This window comes from Oreochromis niloticus, linkage group LG20, assembly GCF_001858045.2.
Source record: "Oreochromis niloticus isolate F11D_XX linkage group LG20, O_niloticus_UMD_NMBU, whole genome shotgun sequence".
In the NCBI taxonomy this organism is placed as follows: domain Eukaryota; kingdom Metazoa; phylum Chordata; class Actinopteri; order Cichliformes; family Cichlidae; genus Oreochromis; species Oreochromis niloticus.
Genome location: NC_031984.2, coordinates 24,127,005 through 24,152,272, shown reverse-complemented (window position 1 = coordinate 24,152,272; position 25,268 = coordinate 24,127,005). Strand labels below are relative to the sequence as shown.

At 39.9% G+C, this 25,268-nt stretch overlaps 1 protein-coding gene across 6 annotated transcripts in view; it reads right to left on the bottom strand.

Annotated features, from left to right (window-relative positions):
• Positions 1-24,928, bottom strand: part of espn (espin) — a 36,327-nt gene extending 11,399 nt beyond the window's left edge. For 2 of the 6 annotated variants that reach the window (XM_005478292.4, XM_005478293.4), the window contains exons 1-11: positions 23,880-24,927; positions 21,133-21,326; positions 14,025-14,211; positions 13,492-13,674; positions 12,211-12,342; positions 11,154-11,409; positions 10,460-10,758; positions 6,501-6,659; positions 4,251-4,482; positions 3,325-3,378; positions 62-207 (exon numbers count right to left, since the gene is read on the bottom strand). In XM_005478292.4, the coding sequence (XP_005478349.1) occupies positions 62-207; positions 3,325-3,378; positions 4,251-4,482; positions 6,501-6,659; positions 10,460-10,758; positions 11,154-11,409; positions 12,211-12,342; positions 13,492-13,674; positions 14,025-14,211; positions 21,133-21,326; positions 23,880-24,179 (2,142 nt within the window). In that variant the 5' untranslated portion in view covers positions 24,180-24,927. Of the gene's footprint in view, positions 1-61; positions 208-3,324; positions 3,379-4,250; positions 4,483-6,500; positions 6,660-10,459; positions 10,759-11,153; positions 11,410-12,210; positions 12,343-13,491; positions 13,675-14,024; positions 14,212-21,132; positions 21,327-23,879 lie in introns of all 6 variants that reach the window. The other 4 variants (XM_005478295.4, XM_013271075.3, XM_019350202.2 and 1 more) reach the window with 3 other exon arrangements.
• Between the last annotated feature and the right edge of the window lie 340 nt (positions 24,929-25,268).

Here is a 25,268-nt window from a genome sequence, read left to right as displayed (position 1 = left end):
TTTCAGAACGATCCATTCTGCATGAGTCACTGTCTGTAGCTGAAGAAGCTAGGTGACCTACATTGTTGCCTGTGGGCCCGCTGTTGGAAAACACAGTGGTGTAGCCTTTACTGTGAGGTGTGGGCTTGAGGCTCTTCCCTGCCTTGATCTCTGCCAGCAGCTCCGAGTTGTCGCCGGTGGGGGACATCATGTTGAAAGATTTTGTGCCTGCGGACAAAAGGATGGAGCAGGCAAGTGAAACCAGGTAGAAAGATTGAGCAGAGAGAGATGGATACAGACAGATTGAGAGAGATAGACTGATGAGGAGAAGAAGGGCTTGTGTGGCATTTCACTGTTAAATATTTTATCCAATCAGCAAGGTAACAATGCTGACCTGGAGCATGTTGGACAATGATGGGAGGTCATAATGGTATTCTAAACCTCACTCATGGATAAGCTAGATAAGTTTCTTTTTAGATTTGATTACTCTGGTTGGCATCTGCCTTTATGCCTGCTGGGGTCGAATGTTTGCTGGAGACATAAATCTCGTTGGGCAACTGTTAAATCAGCCAACAGCTGGAGTGAGCCAGGATTAGATGAGGACGAGCAATTAAATATACTTTCATTACAGTGAACTCAAAGAACAGAGACACACAGTCTCTTTCAGTGTCATCTGACCATTATCGTTACAGCTCAGCTGCTGTTAAACCCCCGAAAAAGGTATACATTCATCTCCCGTATCATAATTTACTGAATGAATCCTTTAACAAATTTAACTAGACTTCAACTTCAAACTCTGTTTGAATGCAATTGAAAATTAGCTTCTGTTTCACTTTTAAAGGAAAAATAAAATTGGTACTATGGTTGGTAATATCAGGCATTGTCAAAATATGCCGCTAATTTATGCAATTCTAAGTGTAGATAAGCTTTTCAAAATGATTACACTAACCATAAAGAAAAGCATAAAGTACTACATGCAAGCACAACTGCAGCTGTCGTTTTAGTTATTAAGCAAAAAAACATTTAAATTGTAAATGGAAAAAGCTCAAAGATGATGCTGTAGTGTACAACTAACAGTTACGCATCTCTTTTTCCCAGGATTTAAACGTAGGATATTTTGGAGTAAATGCACAAAGGGACACCTCACCTGTTTTTGCAAATGTTTTTTTCCCAGGAAAATAAATATCCTTAATCCTTCATTGTTTACTCATCCTCTATGTGCGGAATGGAAAAAAACAAACCAAAAAAAAGACTCCTTCTGCAAAAGTGCTCCCTGTTGAGGCAACCGCAATGCTCCGGCCGGACACAAAGACTCGCTAGCGTGCCACCCCTCCTCACTCTCCCTGCTCTCTGTGTCTCTCTCGTGGGGAGGAGAGAACAGCTTTCCATTAAAGACCTATCATCACAGTTGGGGGAAATCTAAAGGAATCACCCGTAACTGGAAGTGACAGCCAGCCGCTGGCAAGCCAGCTAGGAATTAACACACACAAACTCTCTCTCTCACACACACACACACACACCGTCAGCCCTTTCAATCCCCGGCTTCTCAGTGCCCACAGCCGGACCAAGATTCAGTTCGATAGACCTGATAAACTGTTTAAACACACATACAGCTGCCCCTCATATTTTCTGCATTACATAGAGAGAGAAAGAGAGAGAGAGAGAGAGAGAGAAAGAGAGCGAGAGAGTGAAAGAGAGAGAGTGGCTTGTGTGTGACACCACTAAGCCTTTTACAATGTGTGCTTCATTGAAACTGTGGCCTGTGTAAAGCTTCAGGATAAAAAAGAAAGAGCTGAATAGATCTCTGACACACCTTTGACAGCTATTTAAATTCATTTTAAAAAGCTCAGTACATCGCACGGGAGGTACAAATCTAAAAAATCCTCAGCTAAAATGTAACTAGATCAGTTGCACATAAGCATGATTTAATGCTTTTTCAAACTTTTGGCAAATTAAACAGCTATATCTTTCAAAAAAAGACACAGGTTCTAAGTTGGTGTGCTTGCAACTTTTTTAAAAGAGACTAAAATGCATGTTTTTGAGTTGAAGATTGTGAGTCTTTGCGATTGTATTTAGCCTGGGGGTGTTGGTGGAGAGGGTGGAGGTTTGACGAACAGACTCACACAGTGGGCAAACAGTGTGACATGTTCCTGCGGTGTGTTGCTACATCTGTTAAGGTCAGCTGTGACCTATGATATAAAAAGCAGGGTCCTTTGTACCCTTACAAACAGAAAACCACAGGGAGCTTCCACAATACTGCAAAAACATCTTCATTCAACCACTTGGTTTGTAGCTTCGAGATGCATAGAAGGCTTTTAATTTTATGCCCTGTTTATCACCAACGGGTAATTGTGTCGAACAACTCATCAGATGAAAATGTGTGCAGTACAATATAAAAGGTAAGCGGTTGTTCTCAATAGAAGAGCACCAGAACACTAAAGGACTCGTAACAATCGCCACTGTTTTAGCAGCATTTCCAATTAGCCACCTGTTCTGCTGCTGTGGCATCAACGAGTGTTTGAGCTGTAAATTCATCTTAAGCTCTCAGACGAGTTGGTGGTGTTTAATTTTATGACCACTAAACAACTTGTTTAACAGTGTCACGCGACTCATACCATTAGCGAGCACACACCACTCTTTAGCTTTAAGTCTTTTATTGCTCTCCTACCATTAGTCAGCAGAAGGAGCATGAACAGATAGGACAGTTGGATAATTGCTGAACAAAGCATACAGATAACAAAAAGAGACTGTAAAAAGGTGTAACTGAAATGTGAAAGCTTTAGTAGAATTTGTCACTTATGCTATAGCCAGGTTATACTGCTGTACTTGTTACAAAATATTTCTTAGATTCTAAAGTTGAATTTTCTGTTATTCTGTGTTTTATGTTGCCATTTCACCAATCGTGAAATCTTAGCAAAAATTCTTTTTTTTATGTTGTTTTACCTGGAATACAGTCACTCTACACTAATACTAGTCCTCAATGTATTGACATGAAAACCATACGGCATTGGGTAAAAATACATAAAAAATTTAATCATCCTTTGTTAACAGCAATTTATGGTCAGGTTGTACTTAAAAGTAAATTTCCTTCAGTTCAGTTTTCAAAGGGTGATAGAACAGCTGCTTTTATAATTTGGATACATATGATTTGAGAGAATATCTCATATAAATTCATGACAAAAAGTGACAAATTATTTACATAAAAAGCTATGGACAGGTTAAAATGCTTTAGACAAATATTATAAAATGTCATGTAAACAGGAAGGACAACTGTGAACCCCGAACGTATCTAAACAGGATGAAGTGATTTAGCTTAAATGCAATTGATTCGCAGTCTGTACTTACTCTTCATCTGTCTAAGTGCTCCTCCCTCTGCCTGTGAGGCAGAGTTATCTCCGCCTTGACAAAGCACACAGTGGCAGGCAAGAAGAGGGAAAAAACAAAAGAAACAAAACAGAGAGAAGTGCATGGAGAGCAAACAGGAGAGATAAAGAACATGTAAACAGAAACGGATAAAGCAGAAGAGCAACGCTGAATTGAAAGTGACAGTTTTTTACCAAGCGACATCAATGTATTTAGAATTACAAGAGAGGAAAATGTTTTGTATGTTGTCACTCTTCATGTAATATCTTTATCAGGAAAAGCTGATATCGAACTAAGATTCTTTAAGCAAAGATTTTTGGTCAGTTTCCGGTTTGCTTTTGTAATCTACTGACCAGTCATATAAGCAGGAAGTTATGTATGTAGATATGTATGCAAAGAATGGCGGATGTCAGCTACAAGAACTGGATTTGTCATAATCAAATTTAGGACCTTCACTTTCAGTGAATTTCCTTCTATATTAATGAGTTTCTAGAAAAAGGAAATGCATTAATCGACGTTAGAACAAGTTTTATTTTTCCATTCATGAATCTTGAAACACTCATGTATTTTAAAATTCCACATTTTTTAGCACGTAAAAAACAACCTTATACATAAGTTAAAATTTCCCCACAACTCGAGCAGCATGTGCACCATCAGACTGCCTCCAGGGCACTTAAGGAAATGGCTGAAAACTAAACCAGTTCTCGGGGTAATGCTAGCACTACATCATTAATTTATAATCTGTTATTTAGAATGCTAGGGTCAGACTCAACTCATCTTTACCCAGGGTGATTACTTGGTACCCATTAATACATCAGTCTCTGGTTTCTACAAATAATATAGCAGGAAATAAAGATGGGGAAAAAAGGATCGAGATTAGGGAAAAAAAGCAGGTTTGGTTGACTCACTTCCTGACGACGAAGATGGGCGTCGCTGGTTGGTGGGCGTGACGCTGGCATTATTCTGAGGGGTTTGTGTCTCCGGAGGCAGAGGAGGAGGTGGCGGGGGTGTTGGCATCGGATTGCTTGGGGGAAGAGGTGGTGGTGGAGGAGGTGGTGGTTGAGGGACAGATTCCTCTGTAGTCCCATTTTCAGAGCTTTGGGAGGGATTTTCAGTTGGCTCCTCCAATAACACAGAACCCTGAACCCACAAAAGGGAGAGTAAGAAAATGTCACTCATTCTGAATTCTGAGGTTTTGTCTTAAAAACTACATTGTTGTTAACTGGAAACACTGGTTTATCCTGAAAGAATTAAAATGACACTTATTTTTGCTCCACAAATTAAATATTTTTTGCATACTTTTGAAAGTTTCTTTCTGCCTTAAAAAAAACTTAACTGGTGAGAAAAAGGTGCCACGACATTTATTTAAAATTATATTTTAATGATCTAAAAATTAACAATCTAAAACATTTATAGAATTAACTTAAACAATTAACTCAATTGCTGCTGAAAACAACTTTATTTATTACTTCAGTATTGATAAATAATCAGCCAAAAAACTAAATGGTAAAGTGAATTTCTTGCACATTCAAATTCCTGTTGAGCTGAGAGAGCTTGAGATTCCAGCGCTGAGGCAGTTGACAGGCGCAGATGTATAGTGGCATGATACCTCAGCTTCCTCCTGTCTTTAATCAACTCATAGCCACACAATGCCTTTTGCTAATAACAGCTAATATGACATAATCTCAAGGGGGAAAGGTCTGAGGGGAAAACAGCCATCTGTCGCTTCCCCGCCCCGCCCACTGCATGCGTCTGACACGCTCTGAAAGTGTGCCGTACCTCCGGTGGAGACAAATTAATAGACCATGACATTTAACTCGACCCCACCCCTCCTTTATTCCTCAGACGCGTGCTTGTCATTGTTGCCGCCTTTACTTTTCAAACCCCCCAGAGAGTTGGAACGGGGTTGGCCCTGTCCAGATGGGTCTTGGCAGCACGTGCCGCTTCTGATGATTAGCCAGCCCATCTGCTAGGGTTCTGCTGAGACCAGGAGGGGCCCCACTGAGGCCTTAATTGGCTCAATGAGGATTATAACCCATGTCACCCAAAACACCCCCACCCCTGATACCCATGAGATTATAAGAACACCTCTCTAGGGATGTTGGTGATGGTCTGCCAGATTCTATTCATTCAGCTGCCTGTGAAGGTATGTGGCAACAAGCACACAGTTTACATTTAATACTGGGATTGACAAGCAAACGCGATCAGAATTTTTCTTTGATCAACTTTTCTCGGCACCTACAATGGCACATAATTTTGGACTAACCTTTTGTCCTTTCCAGGAAAATTCTGTTGTGTAAGCGCATTATTTCAATGGTAACCGAGTAGGCTAATAAATAGTGCCTAAGTCAATAAAAAAGCATTATCAAAATGTTTACATTGCAGTCTGATGTACAAGTGGGGGATTTTATTACAGCCTAACACATACAAGCTGGCCACTTATCCAACAAATACGTTCAGCTTCAGCGGGATTCTCCTTTTTGTGTCCCTTTCGTTGGTGATTTCTTGCTAAGTGCTTCGTTACAGAGTTTGATCCACTGTAGCCTCTTGGACAGTTTGCACAATGGGGTGGAGACTCAAGAGGCAATGGAAATAAGGGGATAATTTGGATCAGGTGGCAAACAAAAGCTCAAGAGGACGCAACATTATGTAACATGCCGAGCGGCAATGCTTAGGCAAATAGTGACGCCAGTTTTGTAACCGAATGCCATCGTCAGCAAGCTAAACCTCAGACTGGAATGACCTTATAAGGAGTTAAGAAAGGAAAAAGGAGAAAAGGAGCCTTCACGGAAGAACCAGGGCACAGTATGTCAACCCACTACTAACCTTACATCCATCAGGCTTCCAGCTCATGCACTGACTTTCAATGTGACCATCAATTTTGTGATAACAGAATTATAACTAAGTATTTTTAATTAATATGTTTGTATAATCCCCACAATGTTAAGCTCCCTTTTGTTAAAAAAAAAAAGGTATGTCACATAAAAAAAACATACCAGAGCAAAAAAGCATTTTTCACACACATTTTCAGAAACATATAGACAAGGACATACATTAAGATAAGAACATATAATACAACAAACCTATTTAACAGCAGACATATTATTATCTTTTTTTAACCATGTATAGTTTGCGTAAACAGCAGAGATCGGGCTCACCTCCTCGTTGGGTGCCATGATTTTGCTCCCACAGGGCTCAGCCGTGTCGCTCCCCAGGGTTTTGTAGTAGTCCCCAGTGCTGGGCTGCTTGTTGAAACTCCTTGACTTCCTGTTTGAATCCACACGGCGCAATTTGTCGTGGCTCTCTCCAAGAGTCAACTGATTAAGAGATTCAAGCAAGGGAGAGAAAGGAGAAGTATAATTTTTGTTGTTTAACCCACTGACTTTCACAGGAGTAAGTTAACGTTCACTCACGTGAGTTTTTCTTTTTTAGCTTGCAGTGCATGTAAAAACAGTCAGTGAATGATTGCTGTCAATAAATTGATTATTGGATTTGGATGCAAAAATGCATAATCATTTATATTGTGCTGAATTGCATTGAATTATTTTATTGTGACTTATTATCATTTTCAATGCTTTGGGAGTGAACCTTTCATTCTGTGATGCTGTGTACAACATATTTACCATCTTTTATTCCCAGATTAGCCTTCTCTTGTGACCAAAGTGGCTTTATTCCCTTACAACACTTCACAACAAGGCTTTAGTTTGGCTCAATAGGCATTGATATTTCATGCTAAATTTGTGGAGCTATAGGACATAATGGTCCACATGCAATGCGACTTTTACACCAGCGTAAGGGAGACCCTACTCTAAGCGCAAGGTTAGAGGTCACCAACTTGGACCTTTAGTTATGGACTCTCACTTTCCACTCCGACATCTATCCGACAATCGGAGCTGTAAAGCCAGGATATCAAAGCTCTCAATCTAAGATTCTTTACCGTCTGCTGTTGTTAAAAGAAACTGTCTGTGGGTTAAAGCGTGCATATACATGAGAGTTACCAGGTTGCCAGACAGTAGCGATGGATGCGACCTTGCATTATGACTAACATGCTTTCTTTCTGTGGACAGATTTTACTAATGCAAAATGCCTCAAATTTGCATTTAGTACTCAACTCAAATCAAATTGAATTAAAACTTTTTACAATTGAAATAATGGATTTTCAAAAGTTTGCACTACAAAGTATGTGTAAAAGACAACACACCACATTTTTACTGTTTGACGTCAAAAATGAACCTTAAAAGCTTTCAGCTAAAAGCATGCGAGAGCTGTCGACGCAAAAAAAAAAATACAATTACTTTGCCTTTCAAATCCAGGGCTAGGCAACAGACTTGCGGTCATTTACATTGTAATGCGTGTATAGGCCATGGCTTCGCACAAAATCCTGACAAGAGCACAGTGTTTAACGCAAACAATAATTGATGGCTGACCCCTGACCTCTCCTCCTCTGTGGTGTCATGTTCTGAGTTTTTATAAGTCTATTTAGCTTTGTTGACTCATGTCTGCTGTCACAGAAATGGTCCCTGAGCACTCATCAAGTGGGAGAGTAATGTGAGCTGGGGAGTGCTACAGATGGTTTGTCATCCTCCAGGGAGGTGGGTCAACAATAGCAAGTGTACAAAGCATTATAGCTGCCCCCCGCTCCCATCAGCCACAGAGACGCATGCACACAGACAATCTTTCTTCCCATTATATAGATCTATCTCTCAGCATAAAGTCATATGTTTTATACAAACACAGGCACACACACACCCACAGATAGTTAGATAGATAGATAGATAGATAGATAGATAGATAGATAGATAGATAGATAGATAGATAGATAGATAGATAGATAGATAGATAGATAGATAGATGTAACATCCCTGTTTAAAGTGGTATGTTGGTCAGTATGCATGACTATTGAAGGTTGTTTAACCTGTTTGTTGTTGAAGAGGTTCAGCACATTTGCATGTAGCCTTGCAAAAGGCATGGTCGTATTAAAATATGTTGACATCCTTTAAAAATTAAAAGCAAACTACTGAAATAACCTTTTAAAAAGTAAAGTAAATCCAAGTCTAAAATTCAAGCATGACTTTTGATGCAACACACTCATCGTTCATACAGCAGCTTAAACCGCTCCAACCTGAACCTGGAGATAATATGTGAAACAATTTGTAGCATCTTTTTTCTTCATCTTTTCCCCTACATGACAGCACTTTTTCCTGTAAACACCTTACCTCAGCGTTGAGAGTCCTGTCTTATAGCTCTCCTCCAGCACAGACAGAGTCTCATCCACAAAAACCCAGCAGAGCAAAGAAGGTAGCTGTCACCAGATCCAGAGCTTCACCTCCTCTCTCCTCAGTGCTACGCCTGTCACTTTACCTGCCCTCTCACTTTACCTACAGGCCTCATCAATAACCTATTGGGCCGGCCACAGCGCTGGCAGTGATGTCACCACTAACCCGTAGAGCAACCACTCCTCAACTCTGCCCGTTTCCTCTTATGCAAAACACCAACACCCATGTGTTTCCCTGACCGTGGTCAGTCACATGCAAATCTCCCAGGCTTTAGGATTATGAGAATTTTCTAGCTTTCAGGGCCCAGAATTAGCAGCAAAGTAAGTGTAAGTAAGTGAGAGTTCAAAGTCCAAATTTTTCCAGAAAGACTGCACATGCAAACCCCCCCCCCAAAAAAGAAAGAAAACAAACATGAAAGGCAAATTGGGCATGAAACATTAAGTTAAAGCAATTGCAGACAAATGAGCAGAGAGAAGCACCATCAGAGAAAGTCAGTCATTAGAAATCCTTTAAATTAACAATAAATTCAATCAATTTTAGAATATCTTTTAGTAAGCTTTTAAAATATTCTTCTTTTGCACATGAAGTTCCTTTACTAGATTATGAAATGTCACCGTTCACTGTTTCACGGTAATTTGTTTTCTTTCCGATGTATGTTGCACACAATGATCTTATGTGTGCTTTCATTGTTAAATGTTAATGATGGCGCACCCAGGGCCAGTCACCTGGGTACAGAGAAGGGAGGGAGGGGTGGGGGTACTAATTAAAAGCTCCACATGGCTGACGGCACATGCTCCTAGATACAAATACACACAGAACTCACCATGGAAACAATCTATGGCGAAAGGACACTTTCACTTAACGGTGGACTTGATGACAGCGAACAACAACCATACACACGGCCCCTGTCTGAACAATTGATTTTTTGTTTAGTCAGCTGGTTCTACTGCCTCCTGGCCTCTTTATCTCTCTCTCTCTCTCATATATACATATATATATATATATATATATATGTATAAGTCAAGTAAACTTGTAACTGGAAAGAGACTCATATCTTAAAAAACTCACATGTACTGCAGTGTTCCCAGAACAGCTCTTTACGTTTCTATTATAATTACACCAACACAACCAGTTTTTAATACTTTACAGCAGCCCTAAACCAACAAAAGTATTACAGACACTAACATTTATGTCAGTCCTAATGGCTGCTTCTTGTCAACTATATTTTTGAGTGATCTTGGGCCAGATTAATTACTGGCATTAAGCTCAAACCCATCACATCAACCATTGTTTGTGCGTCAAGCCAGAGCCCAGCTACGGTAATGAGCATATTCTTTGCCCTCGTTAGCAATGCTAACACAATAACATCATTGTGGGTATAAGACAAGGCACATTGTTACATAAGAGTTATAGCTCCACTGATTAGGCACAAGGGAAAATAACAGCTAATGGCCAGTTTATTCCACCTCCCCACCCCACCCCCAATTGCTTCTGTTTCTCTAGTATTGGTCCCATCATGTCACTTTTGGTGTTTTCCCAAAATTAATGACATCTGAAGTTTAACTAAAAGGAAGCATGTTGAAGCTACTATTTACCAGCCATCTCAGGCTAATGTTGTGTGCAGTCACATTAAAGAAATCTTCTACTGGTCTTGCGATATGAATAAGCCAGGCTGTGAAAACCTACTTCCTATTCTGCTGAGATAAATGCACAAACACTGATCTATATAAATATGGTTGCTTTTATCTTTCTGTCTGATTTTGCTCTAGGAGAGGAAATATTTGCACAACCTCATGGCACTTCCGACAAACAGCTTGTCCTGAGCTGAACCAGGAGCTTACCGGCGCCTCTTTTTTTTGGGATTTGTTGTCCACACGCCGCAAGTTGCTTTTGACTTTAAGGAACTCGGCTCCCAATGGCTCTTGTGGAGGCTGTGGAGCTGGGTAGCTGGGGGGCGGAGGGGGTGTCGGAGGAGACTCTGGGGGAGGCGGTGGGGGAAAGGGCGGTGGTGGCGGCGGCGGCGGAAGTTTGGAGTCTGCATCATCAGGCTCCTCATTCTTCTCGTGCGTATCGGAGCTGATGTCTGGGTTTAGCATATCCATGTATGCCTGCATGTCTGAAATGGCTGTTTCTGGTGCACCTGTGAAAACAACAGCCTCTTAGAGGAAGGAAAATGTGTGCATTTGTAAAACATTTCCTCCAGTCTACTTCTGATTACACAACTGAGAGATGAATGAGAAACATGAATGTCACACTAATGACGTCTGCACACAGGCCACTAGGGTGCAGCACTAGTATGGCACCTTTGACATCAAATGACAGCAAGCAAAATGCTCCATGCTGTTTCCTGCGCTTTGCTGACTGTATTATTGCTGAAACACCATAATAGTAGAGTCAGGATAAAGACTGAAGATAGCAAGGCTTTCATTCAACATTCTTATTATGATGGGATTAAAAGTATATTTAGCTGTTTGTCATTCTGAAATGCTTGAAAAAGATACATATTATATCCTTAATATGTAAAGAGCAGCAGACCTGTGTGTGCAACTGCGCTCAGCTGAGCAGGTGGGCCGCGTGACGTTGTCAAGCTGCTCCTCTTCTCCCCAGTACTGGACTGACTGGAGTTGGCTGAGTCGTAGTTGGACAGGGAGCTGGATGGTGAACCAATGTCAAAGTGTGCTGCCTGGGTGGAAGGAGGCATGGTGGTGTTTGGGGAGGACAGGCCAGAGTCTGGCTGCTTGTACTCAAGGTCCGTCGAGGGATCCCGGGACAAAACGCGGTGCTCCACACTCTGCGAGGGGACGAGTTTTATGAACATTTAATTTTCACGATCGTTTAATTTATTCTGCTTGGTTGTCTGACATATGGATATCATTTTCACATTACTAAAACAAAGTAAGACGCATTTGTACATTAATTAATTATTTATTCATCATTAATAATTAATAAAACACATCCGGTTCATTAATTTTTAGATCTTGAAAGATACAGGGTCATTATGGCAGGCTCATAAATTGGCTCTTATTAAAATCTACATGTTCATTCATCAGCTGTTAAATCTCACTGCCACTCAGTCCCTGGTGACTTAACGAGGAGAAGAAGAGCATTACAGGCACACTAATGAAACGCCTCACAGCTAGTGAGAACGGCTCTGGGGATCTTTTTGCTTTTCCCACAATGGAGGAGTCAATTGGCTGAATGCGCCCCATGAGAAAGAGCACAAGACGAGAGAAATATGTCACCAATGCCAAACAAGCTCTGCGAAGAAGAATTATTTCCCTGGCCACTCAGGAACTTCAGAGGGTTAATGCCATGGAGAGCACTGTGTGTCAGGTAGCTTGACTAATTATCTGAGTCTCTCATGGGAGGCAGGTTCATAGAAAGCTAAACATTATTGAAATGTCTGCATTATTTTATTCTTATGATTATGTTTATCTATCTATCTATCTATCTATCTATCTATCTATCTATCTATCTATCTATCTATCTATCTATCTATCTATCTATCTATCTATCTATCTATCTATCTATCTATCTATCTCCGCTGATATCCAACATTTACATTTTTTTTTTAGACATGTTGTACTCTTACCATGTTCTCCACAGTGTGCAGATACTTGGCACACTGAGAGTGGCCATTGTATTCGGCCAGGTCTGCTGCAGTGAAGCCATCCTGGTCCCTTATGCCCAGGTCAACTCCATTAACAACAAGGATCTGACAGCACTGAAAAGCAGACAGAGAAAGTTCCAGAGCGGACTGATGTCAGTGTTTGTGAAACAGACTGCTTAAACTCATCTTCAATCAGCGACAATAAAAACGGTTTACACATAAACTCTCCACACAGTTCAGTGTGACAGACTCTCAGCATGTAAAATGTTTGACATATTGAGTGGATAAATGCAAGGCTTAGAGTACATGTTAAAACAAACTGTGTTTTGGTTCACACTGCGTCAGACCAGAAAAACACCATATTATATCACCACACTCCCTCTGTGATGTAAAATGTTGCCGTATTCTTCACTGATCATCTAATTCACAGCCACGATCTTGTCCCCAAATTCATGTAAATGTCCTAGCTAAAAGGACAGTGCTACACATGCTTTTCTTTGATCTTTGTTATCATTCATTTTTCTCTCTCACGAAAAATTTTCTGTTTCAAAATCTACCGAAACTTGGAAATAGTTTAAAGCATGCATTTAACAAGCTTTCTACCGAGCACCAGTGGAAGCTGGAATAAGCTTGTTGTTCTCAGACTGAGCAACCTTTGTTCTGCGATATTGACTTGTGTTTCAGTGAGCTTCTTAAAAGTCCACAGTGATCAACTCTTTTGTAAAAAAACCCAAAAAAACCCACCAAAACATAATCATGAAAAACATAGTTTTCTCAATATACTTCAACACATTAAGCTGCCTGGCACACCTGGATGCAGCTAAGTTTTCAGTCAAAGTGTTAGGTTGGAGTAGTATTGAAAACCATAACCAAGATACTGTTCATTCAAAACAGATGGCTGCCACATCCACTATGAGTATGTAAGGACAGAGAATCACAACACAACTACAGAAACTATTTGAATGTTATTAACACAGTGTACTGTTGCACTATATGTCTTCTTCCAATACTTCCAGAGCTGGTAATATTAATGAAAAAGGATAGGAAAGGCAACAAGAACCATGCCAAATTTATCCCAGGAGAGGCACTTTGTTGTCAGCATTTTTTTTAAAAATGAAAAAGATGGGATGAATCCCTTTTTGTTTGTTTGTAAATGTCCTAGCTAAAAGGACAACTAGAGCTACTCTTTTTTCAGTCTACTACAATTCTTGAAAGAGCGCTTCTTTACACGTACTGTGTTGATCCTAAAGACCTAACACACACCTCAAGTTCACCATTCTCTGCAGCATCATGGAGGGGGGTCCCTCCCCAGTTGTCAGTGACGATCTCCCCACCGTGCAGCAGAAGCCAGCTGAGGACCTTTGCGTGACCACGACTGGCTGCAAAATGCATCGCCGTGGCTCCGTCCCCATCTCTGTCTGTCAGGCTGATCTCCGTGAAACTCATCTGCAGGAGACGAGATGAACGTTAATGCTTGGCAGTCATCAGAAAGATTTCAGCAGCTTTTGGTCCAAATTTTGTGACTCCAGTAGTAAACGGTGGCTTTGGCTCATTTTTCAAGCAAATGATGAAGGAAAATTTTTGTTAAAAGTTCAATCATGTTGTGACTTCTTGTGATATCACAAGCTACTTTAGATATCACAACCATATTATACTTAAAGTAATTTCCTTGATCATAAATATCAGTATTTCACCTTCACTTGTTCCGATTCAGAGAAAAAAATAAAAAAGGAAAATGCATTTAGCGGGGAAGAACTGTTCCATTATTAAGACATGATCTACAGTGTTCAACGCACCAGCCAGACAATGACAGTGTTGTGGCCCATCTGGGCAGCAGCATGCAGAGGTGTCATCCCATCATTGGCTCGAATGTTTGGATCCGCTCCGCAGTCTTTGACCAGGTATTGGACAACCTCCAGATGGCCTTCCTGGCAGGCCAGGTAGAGTGGTGTGGCACCATTTTTAGTTTGGGAGTTGACAAGGCTGTAGGAAAGAAAGGAAAATATAAGATTTCTGAACAAATAGAAAAATAAAAACCAAATTGGTGATATTACAGACATGTAAAATCCTGTTTCAATGCTATGCTTTAATGTATCATGAAAGAAAAATCATCTGCTCCATACCAGGTTCTAAATTGGTTTAAAACAACCGCTGAAGAGCAACAACATGTGACATGTGACGTTATTTGTGTAACAAAAACAGCCAAAATCCAGAAGCAGTGTGAGAAAAGCCAAGTACACCACATGATTCAGTAGCTTTTAGAAAAAATAACATGAAATGATCGTTTTCTGACATTGTTGTGAAGGAACTCTGTCCCACTCTTATTTACAGTATTGCTATAGTTCATTGAGATTTGTGGGTATTTGATTGTACGCAGCTCTCTTAAGGTCCTACCACCGTATTTCAATCAGGTGTTAATGACTGGGCAAATACATTCTGTTGTAGATTGTTTTCTTTCTGATGCTGCCATAAAATGTCTGTTTTGATTTTAACTTTTAGTTGTCACAAAGGCAAAAAAAAGAAACAAAAAAAATGTCTTTTTGTGGCAATTCTGACAAAAGATGGCAGTCTTTATACTGAAGAAAAGAAACCCGGCTGTGTCTGCTCCTTACAAGACAATGGGTGTGCATGTTATTTGCTAGCCAAAACATTAGTTGTGTCGTGTGTGCACAGAGCGCTTTATGAAAATAACCTGAAACAACACAAGCCTTTTCTATTTAAATCTTCACATGTAAGCAATGGTATTAATCTAAAAACGTGAAAGTGTAGGCTGTAGTTAACAATTAGCTGGGACAGGAAAAGATACACTTGTCAGCATCAACATGCAGCTATTTTGAGAGCAGACAGCAGTGATGCACAGCCTGATCCTGCTCACCTTTATTACCCTTGGCTCCGCCTTCAATGCAAAACCTCATCTGATGCTTGTATCCCTTCTTGTCCCAGATCTTTATAGTCACAACGGGAGGTCAGAGAGTGAACAAACATATCTCCACTAAATCCTATAAGGTAGTGCTTTATTTGGACTCTGACAAATGAGCAAGGAGTCTCTTAAGAGGATTATCACTCCACTGGCTTTACCTGGTTTGCTTTGTGCTCGTCCAACAGTGCAAGTAGAAAAGACAAACTGAGTAGCCAGAGAGCAACAGAAGTTGAGTAAACTGAGAGGCAGAGCTTAAGTGGATGGTTGGTTCCTGCAGAGTCAAACACAAACCTGTCGTGCTTTCCCTTAAAAGGATTTGCCTCACTTAACGCTACATGTGAATGACAATCAGTCAGGTCCTATTCTGAGACAGGAAGAGTATATGCTTGGCCTCTGAAGATCAAAAAAGGATGGCCTATTGGGTGACTGAGAAAAATGTTCCAAGTAGAAAAAGTACATACTAAATATTTCAAAATAAGAAGGGGAAGTAATCTGCATTCCTGTCATCAGGAAATGGGCAGTCAAATTATTTATTCATGAGTGTAACAAAAGTGGGAACAATTTTATCTGCACACAGCCGTCCGTGTAGACGAAAATGTCTATTTATCATTAATCATCGCTGAAAATCTTTATGGTTGCCAGGCTAACAAAGCACACACTCCCTTTGTAACAACTCTTCAAAGTGAAAAGGCTTGAATACTCTCTACCAAAGAAGTGGAAAACTGGTGTAGATTTCAAAGAGCTAAGAAAGTGTTTAGCCTTGTGTGACAACACAGCTAGCAAGTGGCACAAGGGACGCTACCTCGTCAGCCATTCATGTACGCGGTAACAAAGACCAAGGTTATCTTCATTACTAGTAAAGTAATTGATGTCGCACTAATGGCCTTCTTGCTTGATAAAAGCTTGTTACCCGCTCAGTGGTTTTTCCCATCTGAATAATGAAGAATGTCATGGGCGAATGCATATGATTTATTTAGCTTCCCAACCTGTGAGTTCTTTGTGTGAAAGTGTATGTTTTTACATATTTCACAATGGAAATCTGATAGCTCGACACTTAGCTCTAATCTGCACCTTTTCTATATACAGTAATTGACAGCAGAGCCACAAAGATATAACTGAAACAGAGATATAAACTAGCAGGAACATACAGGGATGTCTGATGTGGTTCTAAACATAAGCCTATATCTCTAACTGACACTGTGCATGATGAAAACTGAATAAAACATACTTCGTTTGCCTTCGTAACCAAACATTATTCATGTTGAAATCTGTGAAAGTATTTATTGATTCACTTTAAGAAATGCACTGCACAGATGTTATCCTGGTGGCAGGTGTGCTACCTGCTTGATAAAGAAAGAAGCCTGACAAAGAAAGCTGTGGCTCAGATGCCCACTAATCTGAAGGTTTGATCCCCAACTGCAGTCTGTGAGATGACGTGACACTGGGCACCTGATTTATTTTTATCATCTGTGAATGAGAAAGTGCTGTGTGAGTGTGGGCTGTAATTTAAGCGCTTTGAGAGGTCACTAAGACTAGAAAAGCACTACAAAAATGCAGCCTATTTACATTACCGCCCCTCAGTTTAAACCTGTTTTTATTAAAGACAGCAGAAAGTGGGTCTACTCAACATGTACCAAGACCTAATTAAGAAGATTAAAACTAAAAAAAAAAGTGCAGCTAAGCCACAAGCTGACTAAAAAACTCCACTGACCTGTTTACCCTTTACTCTCTGTGTATCTGATCATGAAGTCAAACGACATTATATTTAAACAAGTGAGAGACAGAATAAACACCAGTTGTGAGCTGCTAGACCTGCTGGATTATAACATTAAGCAAATTATTAAGCACTGTGGTCTATATAAATGTTTAAACTAGTTATAATGTTCTGTCTTTTCTTATGTTTTTCAGCAGGGAGGTTTTCCCATGCTCTTGATGCTCAGATGATCAGATACATGAGCGACACCCGACCCGACACAAGGTTATTTCTTGGAGGGAGAGGACATGCTTTGTTAATAGAAATGGGTTTGCATTCTGGATTGCGCTAACCATTTCAGTCATAACCACTCCTGTTTCAGCAACTGTTACACAACACATCTGTGAAAAGCAAGAAATAAATAAGCTGATTTGAGAAAAGTAATCAAATATTTGATGCTTGTTCCTGTTGCGTGTTTCCAGAGGAGGTTCAGGCGGCCACTTTTCTGGATTATCTTAATGCAGAAGTGTAACCTTTTCGACTGCATGTTGAAACTGTGGCACGGCCAAAGATCTTAAGCTGCACTAATTGATTGCATAACCTGTCTGTAGCCTCTCACGCTCGCTCCCTCCTTCACCATCTCACATTCATTCACTCTTTTGTGTACTGAGGCTATCAGCAGAGACACAGCACAGGAGGGTTTTCGTTTTGGTTCACTGGGACGTGGGTGGGGGTGAACTACCAATTTAGATGTGTATTTGAAACCCAACAGACACCCTAGAAGTAAAGACGCTAACGTGTCCCGGTCTGATTGCACACCCAAACACTGATGTTTGTTGCCATTCAAAGGGGTGTGTTCTTGCTTTTATGAGTTCATGAGCATCAAGCTGATTATTATTAAGATTTAAGCTAAATGTTTTATTTATAAGGATGAATTGCCAAAAACACACTACTTATCAAACCTTATGCGTATCGCATCATTTGCTGATAATTTGTCTATCGAAATTCTTTTGGGGGACACTACAGGCAACTGATAAACAGTACTTTGTAGTTTGTAACTGGCGTTAGCCCTTAAACTACCACATGACCTCCATAAATACTGATGATGACTTTTAAAAAGAAATTCCAAATTTGGATTCATAAGACGTGTTGTCACTAATTTGCAGTCTAGTTCTTGTGTAATATGCTATACCTCAGCCTTTTCTCCCTGTTTGCCTTCCTTAAGAACAGCTTATTGGCAGCCACAGAGACCATTTCTGATGAGGGTTTAGTGGACAGTAGATGGATCAACTAAAGGTCCCAGGCCCTGTGTCAGGTCTTTAGACTACTTCCTGTTCATTAGGGACATGATTTTGAGATTCTTTTCATCAGTTGTACGTAGTTTTTAAGGACTGCCACTTCTTTTTTTGTCCTCCACTTGTCCGGTTTCCTCAATTTTTTTCTGACTTGTTGAGTTTTCAGTTAAAAGCTCTTTAAGAATCACCTTGTTGGTGCAGAAATACTAATTTAACACCGCCAAACTGTGTTACGTTTGTTATTTTTCATAGATTCAACTAGAAATAGGAACAAATAATGTGTTTGTGACAGGAAACTACCAACAAAGTGCCTGAAGATATAATTAAAAACTGCTCCTTTGCTAAGTTGTTTGTTATGTGTAGACACAAAAATGATTGATCTCCCGGGTTCTGTGCAGCTTTTATACTTCATATTTCAGTGTTAAGTGGTTTACGAAACAAAAAAGCAGCAAATCTCCAAAGAAAAATAAAAGGACGCTCAGAAAGCCTCAAAGACTATTGCTTGCAACTCCTTAGAGGCAAAATACAAAGAAATGAGGTGTAGCTCAAGACTACTAAGTATAGGAGGACGTACTCTATGAGGTCTTGTATAAAAATATTCACTCTTTTGATGTTGTATAAGGAGTAATTTCCTAAACCTTGAACCCACTGGTGAACAATGCTGTGAGAATAAAAAGACCTCTTTTTCTGGTTGGTGTTGCGTGCTTACTATCTGTCAGTAAATAGAGAGAATGGGTCTCTATATCCACTTTGTCATTATGTTGTACCATCATTAGGCTGTGACAATGTAACAGAAAGAGTCAGGTTATCCTGGTGATTTTTTAAGCAGAGCAAACTCTGAGCTGTGCAATTGCCTCTTAAAACTCATTAATACAAATTTGCAGCTTGTAATAAAGAATTTTATCTCTCGGCTGCAAATTTGCAATCTAAACAATGCCCGAGGCTGCTGCTTAGAGAGCAGCTTGTCTTTTCAGATGGATTTGTTTTCCTCATTATCTTATCACCAGTTGGAGCTACTGTGTGTCACCATGGTGATGGTGGTAAACAGCAACAGTGGGAGGGGTGGCGGAGAAGAGTGAATGAAGCCCAGCTATCGGGGAGCTAACATGTCCATGAGCCTCATTAAAGTTTCAGATGGTATGCACCCATCTGGGGTGCAAACACACAATATTGGAGGGGCAACACACAAGGCTCATGCTTGTCATGTTAAGTCAGTCTAGCTCTAGAAAAGAGTTTGGGTTAAAGACTGAGCCACTATTTCATTTCTGTTTCTTTATGGTAGCAGTATGTGATTCTTACTGATAGTTGTTCAGATACAAGCACAAAGAATATCCTTTCACTGAGCAGTTAATGTTTTCTGTTTTATAACTTTTATAGTATGTCAAGTAATAATGGAGCTAGTGATGGCTACAGCAATAAACAAACCAAACAACAGCCATGTGACTGAGCACCTAATCCATGTATGTGGCTCTGGGGTGTGTTAACTAACAGTCGTACGTGTTAGCTAAATGCATCTGACATGAGTGCTAAGGCAAACTTTAATTGTAAAATGACGACTGGTTTCTTTAAAAGAATATATATACATATATATATATATAAATATATATATATATATATATATCCCAAGATAGGCGAGTGGCTCCAGAAGATCCCAGGTACAACATATAGGTACAACCCTGTATGTATAAAAGATTTTATCTGGTTTTGCTGCTGCAAATAACTCAACCAATGACTCCATGGCACTAATACAGTGGTTATGAGCAAATATTATCATTGATTAGGGTAATATTCATTAAGAGGCAATCACCCATTCACATATGCACTCATATCTTACAATGACTGGTCAATTAACTACTCTATAGGCGGGTGTTGTATTTAAAACCTGTAATGGTGCTGTCCATGTCTCTGTTACCTCATTAGGACTTGTCTTGTTAAATAAAACGACATTTAAAAAATTAATATAAGTTAATGCTAGTTACATATTCACAAATGTGCTGTTTTTCTTGGACTTCAGGTATTAGGAAATCCAATATTTGGGACTTTTGCACTGATGTTGCTAATTGATTAATCAAGAAAATAACCTGATGATTAATTAATTATAAAAACAGGTTTTTATGTCTTGCGGTTTACCAAATTTTTTAATATGTACAATACAATATATACTGAAAATGCGGCTATACAGACCAGTATCAGCATTATTACTTAATCAGCACGAATGGTGGAGTAGTGCGCAGTATTTTGGGAAAGTTAAACCACCAAGAGGTTTGTGGCACCAGAACTTTAAAACAATATATGAGCATTTATATTGGTAAATGCTCATATATTGTTAGATAGCATTTAGTATCAGGTATCAAATTTAATCTTTAAATTCAAGTTACTTCCCACTAGTGCCAAGTTGTACTCTACAGACTATGAGTGAAAGCTGGTGTTTTCTGCTATTTCTGTAGCAGACTTAAACATTTTTAACCTCTGAAAAGAAATAAGAGGTGATGTGCTAACCTTAGTAAATCATGGTAAGTCATTTGTCAGCATCAGACTTACTAAGTGGTCTTACTAAGTCTGAAACCTGAATCTGTGGAATTGATCTACTGTAACCTATTTAGCATTAATTTTTGTATTCTTGAAAATTTTATTTAATATGCAGTTAAGAAAGTGAACTGCATTTTATACAAATATCACAGTGCATATGACCCCCCAAACACACACACACACACACACACACACACACACACACACACACACACACACACACACACACACACACACACACACATACACACACCCATTTAAATACAATATTATAGAACTTTTGTTGAGTATTTTAAAATTTAGGCGGTGGCACCCGACTTGCTTTTAGAGATTATGTTCTAAATAAAGGCATCTGCAGTTCCTGCTCAAAACATCAACTGAAATCCTACAAGTTAGCAAATTATTTGACTATCAATCAACAGCAGGATGAAGACAAAATTATGAAGACGACATCATGTTGCTCTTACTTTGGGCTGTGCCCCAGTAACAGTCGGAGAGAGGGCAAGTCTCCCTTGGCAGCAGCATAGTGAACAGGCAGGGCACCTGTATCGGTGGGGGTCCCAGGGTCCACTTCACCATTCTTCAGCAGCCAATCAGTGATCTCATGGTGACTGAAGCGGGATGCGAGATGAAGAACAGTGGCACCAGAACTGTCTCTGGCCTGTAAAGCAAACAAATAAAGAACTCGCTGAACTAGGAAGTCCTGTAATCCCTCCGTTGCATTATAAAATGATGATTTGATAACTAATTTAATTTGAACTGGTTACTTGTTTTTCCAATAACTAAGAAAACAATAACTTCCAGGAAATGGTTGATACCCATACTTTTTTCTAACCACTTTTACTGGCTACAAAGTATATTGTACTGTTCACTGTTACGGGAAGGAGAATCAGTTGTTATTTTCTGAAATAAATAAAAAACCTTCACAAATTACCACAGTAGCAAGAATATCAAGCACAGAATTGCTCTCAGTGCTATAAAACAATTAGCTTTAACAAGAGGCAGACCAATAGCTAACACAGAAAACCTAAAAGACCAAACTTGTGTGGTCCTTGAACAGACATGTCATCTGTTAACATCTTACTAACACAGATGCTTAGGTCTGAGGTAGTGCACTGCTACAGACTAATGGTGTTAGCATCAAGTAGACTCATGATAATAGTTTTGAAACACAAACAAGAAAAAAGAAAACAAAAGTGAAAGCCAGCACTCAAGTGTACTGTAGTGCAAGTGGTAACTGAGAGCTTTGACTACATACCAGTCAAGTATCTTGTCAGTTCATTTGTGGGCACTGTTTGTCACTTGACGACAGAGTGCTTATGACTGTTCTTCACGTGGATAACTTAATACTGCTGGGTTGTAGAACTGTGTTGTACTCAAGACATAATATGGATTTGTCACTTTGTCAGTTTCGCTTTTACCTCTGCTCAAGAAGGTGAAGATAAATCAGACCCATGGGTGAGTCAAGCAAAGCTCCTCCTCCTCCTCCTCTTCATTATCATATTGGTAAACTCTAAAACTGAATTTCCTATTAAGGGCACAACGGATAGACATCTGTGTATCTTTCTGGAATATGCAGGAATATGCAGTATACTACAAAGTATATACAAGAATAACTTTTATGTGTTTATACATTTAAGTGTTGTAAATTAGGACCATGCCAAAATGTAAATCTGTATCTGGATATCTGTATTTCATGAGAAATTATACATAAGGCAATGCTCAGCTTCAATTTGAAAAGAATTATATCAATATAGAATAACCTTTACGAGGTGTCCAGATTTTGAGAGTTAAATAGTAAAAGACAAATCGATTTAAGAATCGTCTGAGATTCAAATAAAGCAAAAATATGCCCTGAGATCATTCTCGAGTGGATTTTGCACTTATTCACAAGATTTCTGCTCCTGTGTTCCTATTTTTTTCAACTGAAGTCTAATTTTTATTTTTACAAGGCATCTTTGATACCTCTTTGACAGAGTTGTGCTTTTTGAGTCTCATTGTTTTGTGGGTCCAGTGGTTTCTTTAGTGACACTGTCAACACTTTATTCTTAATATCAGCAGACAACTCCACATGAGTCTAAATGTCAACTCACCAGTCTCCATCAGCTCTTATGTGCATGAGCACTAAAAAGACGCACAGCTGCCGGAGAACTGTGTTAAGAGGGATATAAAACTCCTCAAACAGGCTTTTTAGTATTGGTGGAAACCTACACAAATTAAAGCTGAGAGATTTAATGTATTACCTAATAAGAAAAAACGAGAAACCCACTGAATACTTATGGTATGGATTATGTTATTGTGTTGGAGCTTTTACTATGACTCCTTCCCAGGTGAGAAAACACCATGTGCACAAATAGGAACAATAAAAGGTCAAAAGGGTTAATAAGATTTATTTCATCATGTGAAACTTCAGTCCTTACAGCACCAAACACCACCCCTCATTATAATATCAAACTACACTGTCATTATGTGTTTCTTTTTGTGCCTTTTGTGAGTCACTGTTTTTACTATACAGAAGATATTGGATTTGCAAATCCAGTTTTGCATACTTTATTACCATAGAAACATGACATAACAGTGAAAACTAGGTTTTTAGCCTTAAATTAAAAAAGAAAAAGTCTAATTGTACACCATTTCCAGTGCCCTATAGTTGATAGTATTTTCTGTGTACTTACTATACTGCAGGTATTTAATGTGATTTCTTTCATACCTACAACAGTGTTTGAATTTGTTGCATTTCAGTACCTTACCAAAACAACATGAAAACAACTTTCAGTGCCTTGTGAAAGGGGAAGGTCCGTTTTTTTCAAAACACCAGTGGGTTTTTAAACCTTCTGCTTTTATAGTCAAAACTTTAAAGATTACAAGAGAATTAACAACATCATCAGGACATTTAGAGCACACCAAATGGACTTGGGAGCAAAATACCTGACAGTGACACAAAACAACCCGCAAACCCCACAGAAGGTTATGTTAAAATAAAAGCTTAAGGACTTTATTCTTAAGGAGAAGGATTTTAATGTGTATGTTAGGAAAAACGTGTAGGTTTAAGGCACTAAAATAGATGCAATGTGCTTTAAGGAGGAGAGCTGATTCAAAGGGAGGTTGGAGTAGGCTCCACAGATGAGAAATGACAGCCAAGTCGGATGAAGCAGAGTTAGGCTACTGTCTGCTACACTTTTAGACCGATCCAGCTACAACTGTAGTAACTCACCTCTGGCCGACATCCACCTTGGGTCAGTAGCCACTGTAGGCATGTCAGGTTGCCGGTTGCTGCTGCGTCGTGCGCCGGGCTTGCCCCGTTATTTGCCACAGAATCGCTCGGCAGCCCTGCCTCCTCCACCAAAAACCGCAGGCAGGCTAACTTCCCCGCCCGGGCTGCGTGGTGGACGGGCGAAGCTCCCAGCGCATCCTTGACGTCGCTGGTCAGCGCATTTGCCGCTAATTGCACTTTCAAAGTCTGCACGTCCCCCTGCCTTGCGGCCAGCAGGGTCTTGTCACCCTCCACCACCATGACTGCTGCAGATTGCGCGTCTCCTTCCTTCCTTTGGTTGACTCCGTTGACCCGATCACCGTGCAGATAGTGCGGATAGGGTCAGAGCTGTATTTATAAATGAGTGGATCATGTCAGTAGCCTAGTTAATTTTGGGGTGGGGTGGTGGTGGGAGAGACGCTCAGTTATCGCTCCATGGGTCTTCCCAAAGCGCTGTTCAAATGCAAGATCCCTTTATCGTTCATTAGTTGTTTTTTTCCAGGTAGTGCAATATTTACATGCTGAAGTAAAACTTCATACCCGACTGACAAACTAACCTCTTTCTTAGGCTTTGTCTGGCCCGACGTTGTAGCTCAGTAGGTTATCCGCTTCTGCTGTCTCCAATAGCATCCACCTGTTGCACAAGTTGTGTTCTGGGTTACCAGCCGGTCTAAACTATCTTTCCCCCAAACATTAGTTTATTAACCTTTTTTTCGCTGCTGAATAACTATCGCGTATCATGCGCCCCAGGGAATATTCCGCTGTGTTTTTCTTCCTATAGCAGATGGCGACATGGGACGACTCAGCGCCTGTTAAATAATCCATCAGGGGGAGGATCACTGAGCCTGTTACAGGTTGCTGCTTTCTGGAAATCGGCTCAGAAATTAAAGGAGCAGTACGTACATGCTACTTACAACTCTGGATATACATTAATTATGCTGCTAGGGTGAAGGTGCTCGTCGCTGTCAGTCAAGATAGACCCACAAGGAAACATTAATTCAGCAATGGACTTTGTGAACACACCCCAGATCCTGTTTGCAAACAGCATTAATATTACATGTGGCAGTGAAATCAGTATCACAGGACCAGAGCATACTTTTGCACTCCAGAGGTCCATCTAGTGGCCTTTCGCAGAAGTTTAACCCCCCCACCCCCCAAAATAACGTTGTTGTTTGTTTTTTTTTATTGGGTGAGCGCATAACCAGGCTGTAGAAATTCACAGGTAAGCTGTCACTAGACCTGCTTTTTCCTTTCTCAGTTTTTCAAATGTTACTCTTGAACACATACTGCTTTTTTTCGGCACCGAGCCAATATATTGTCCCAATAAAAGTCGGTTCCTCACTGAGATGA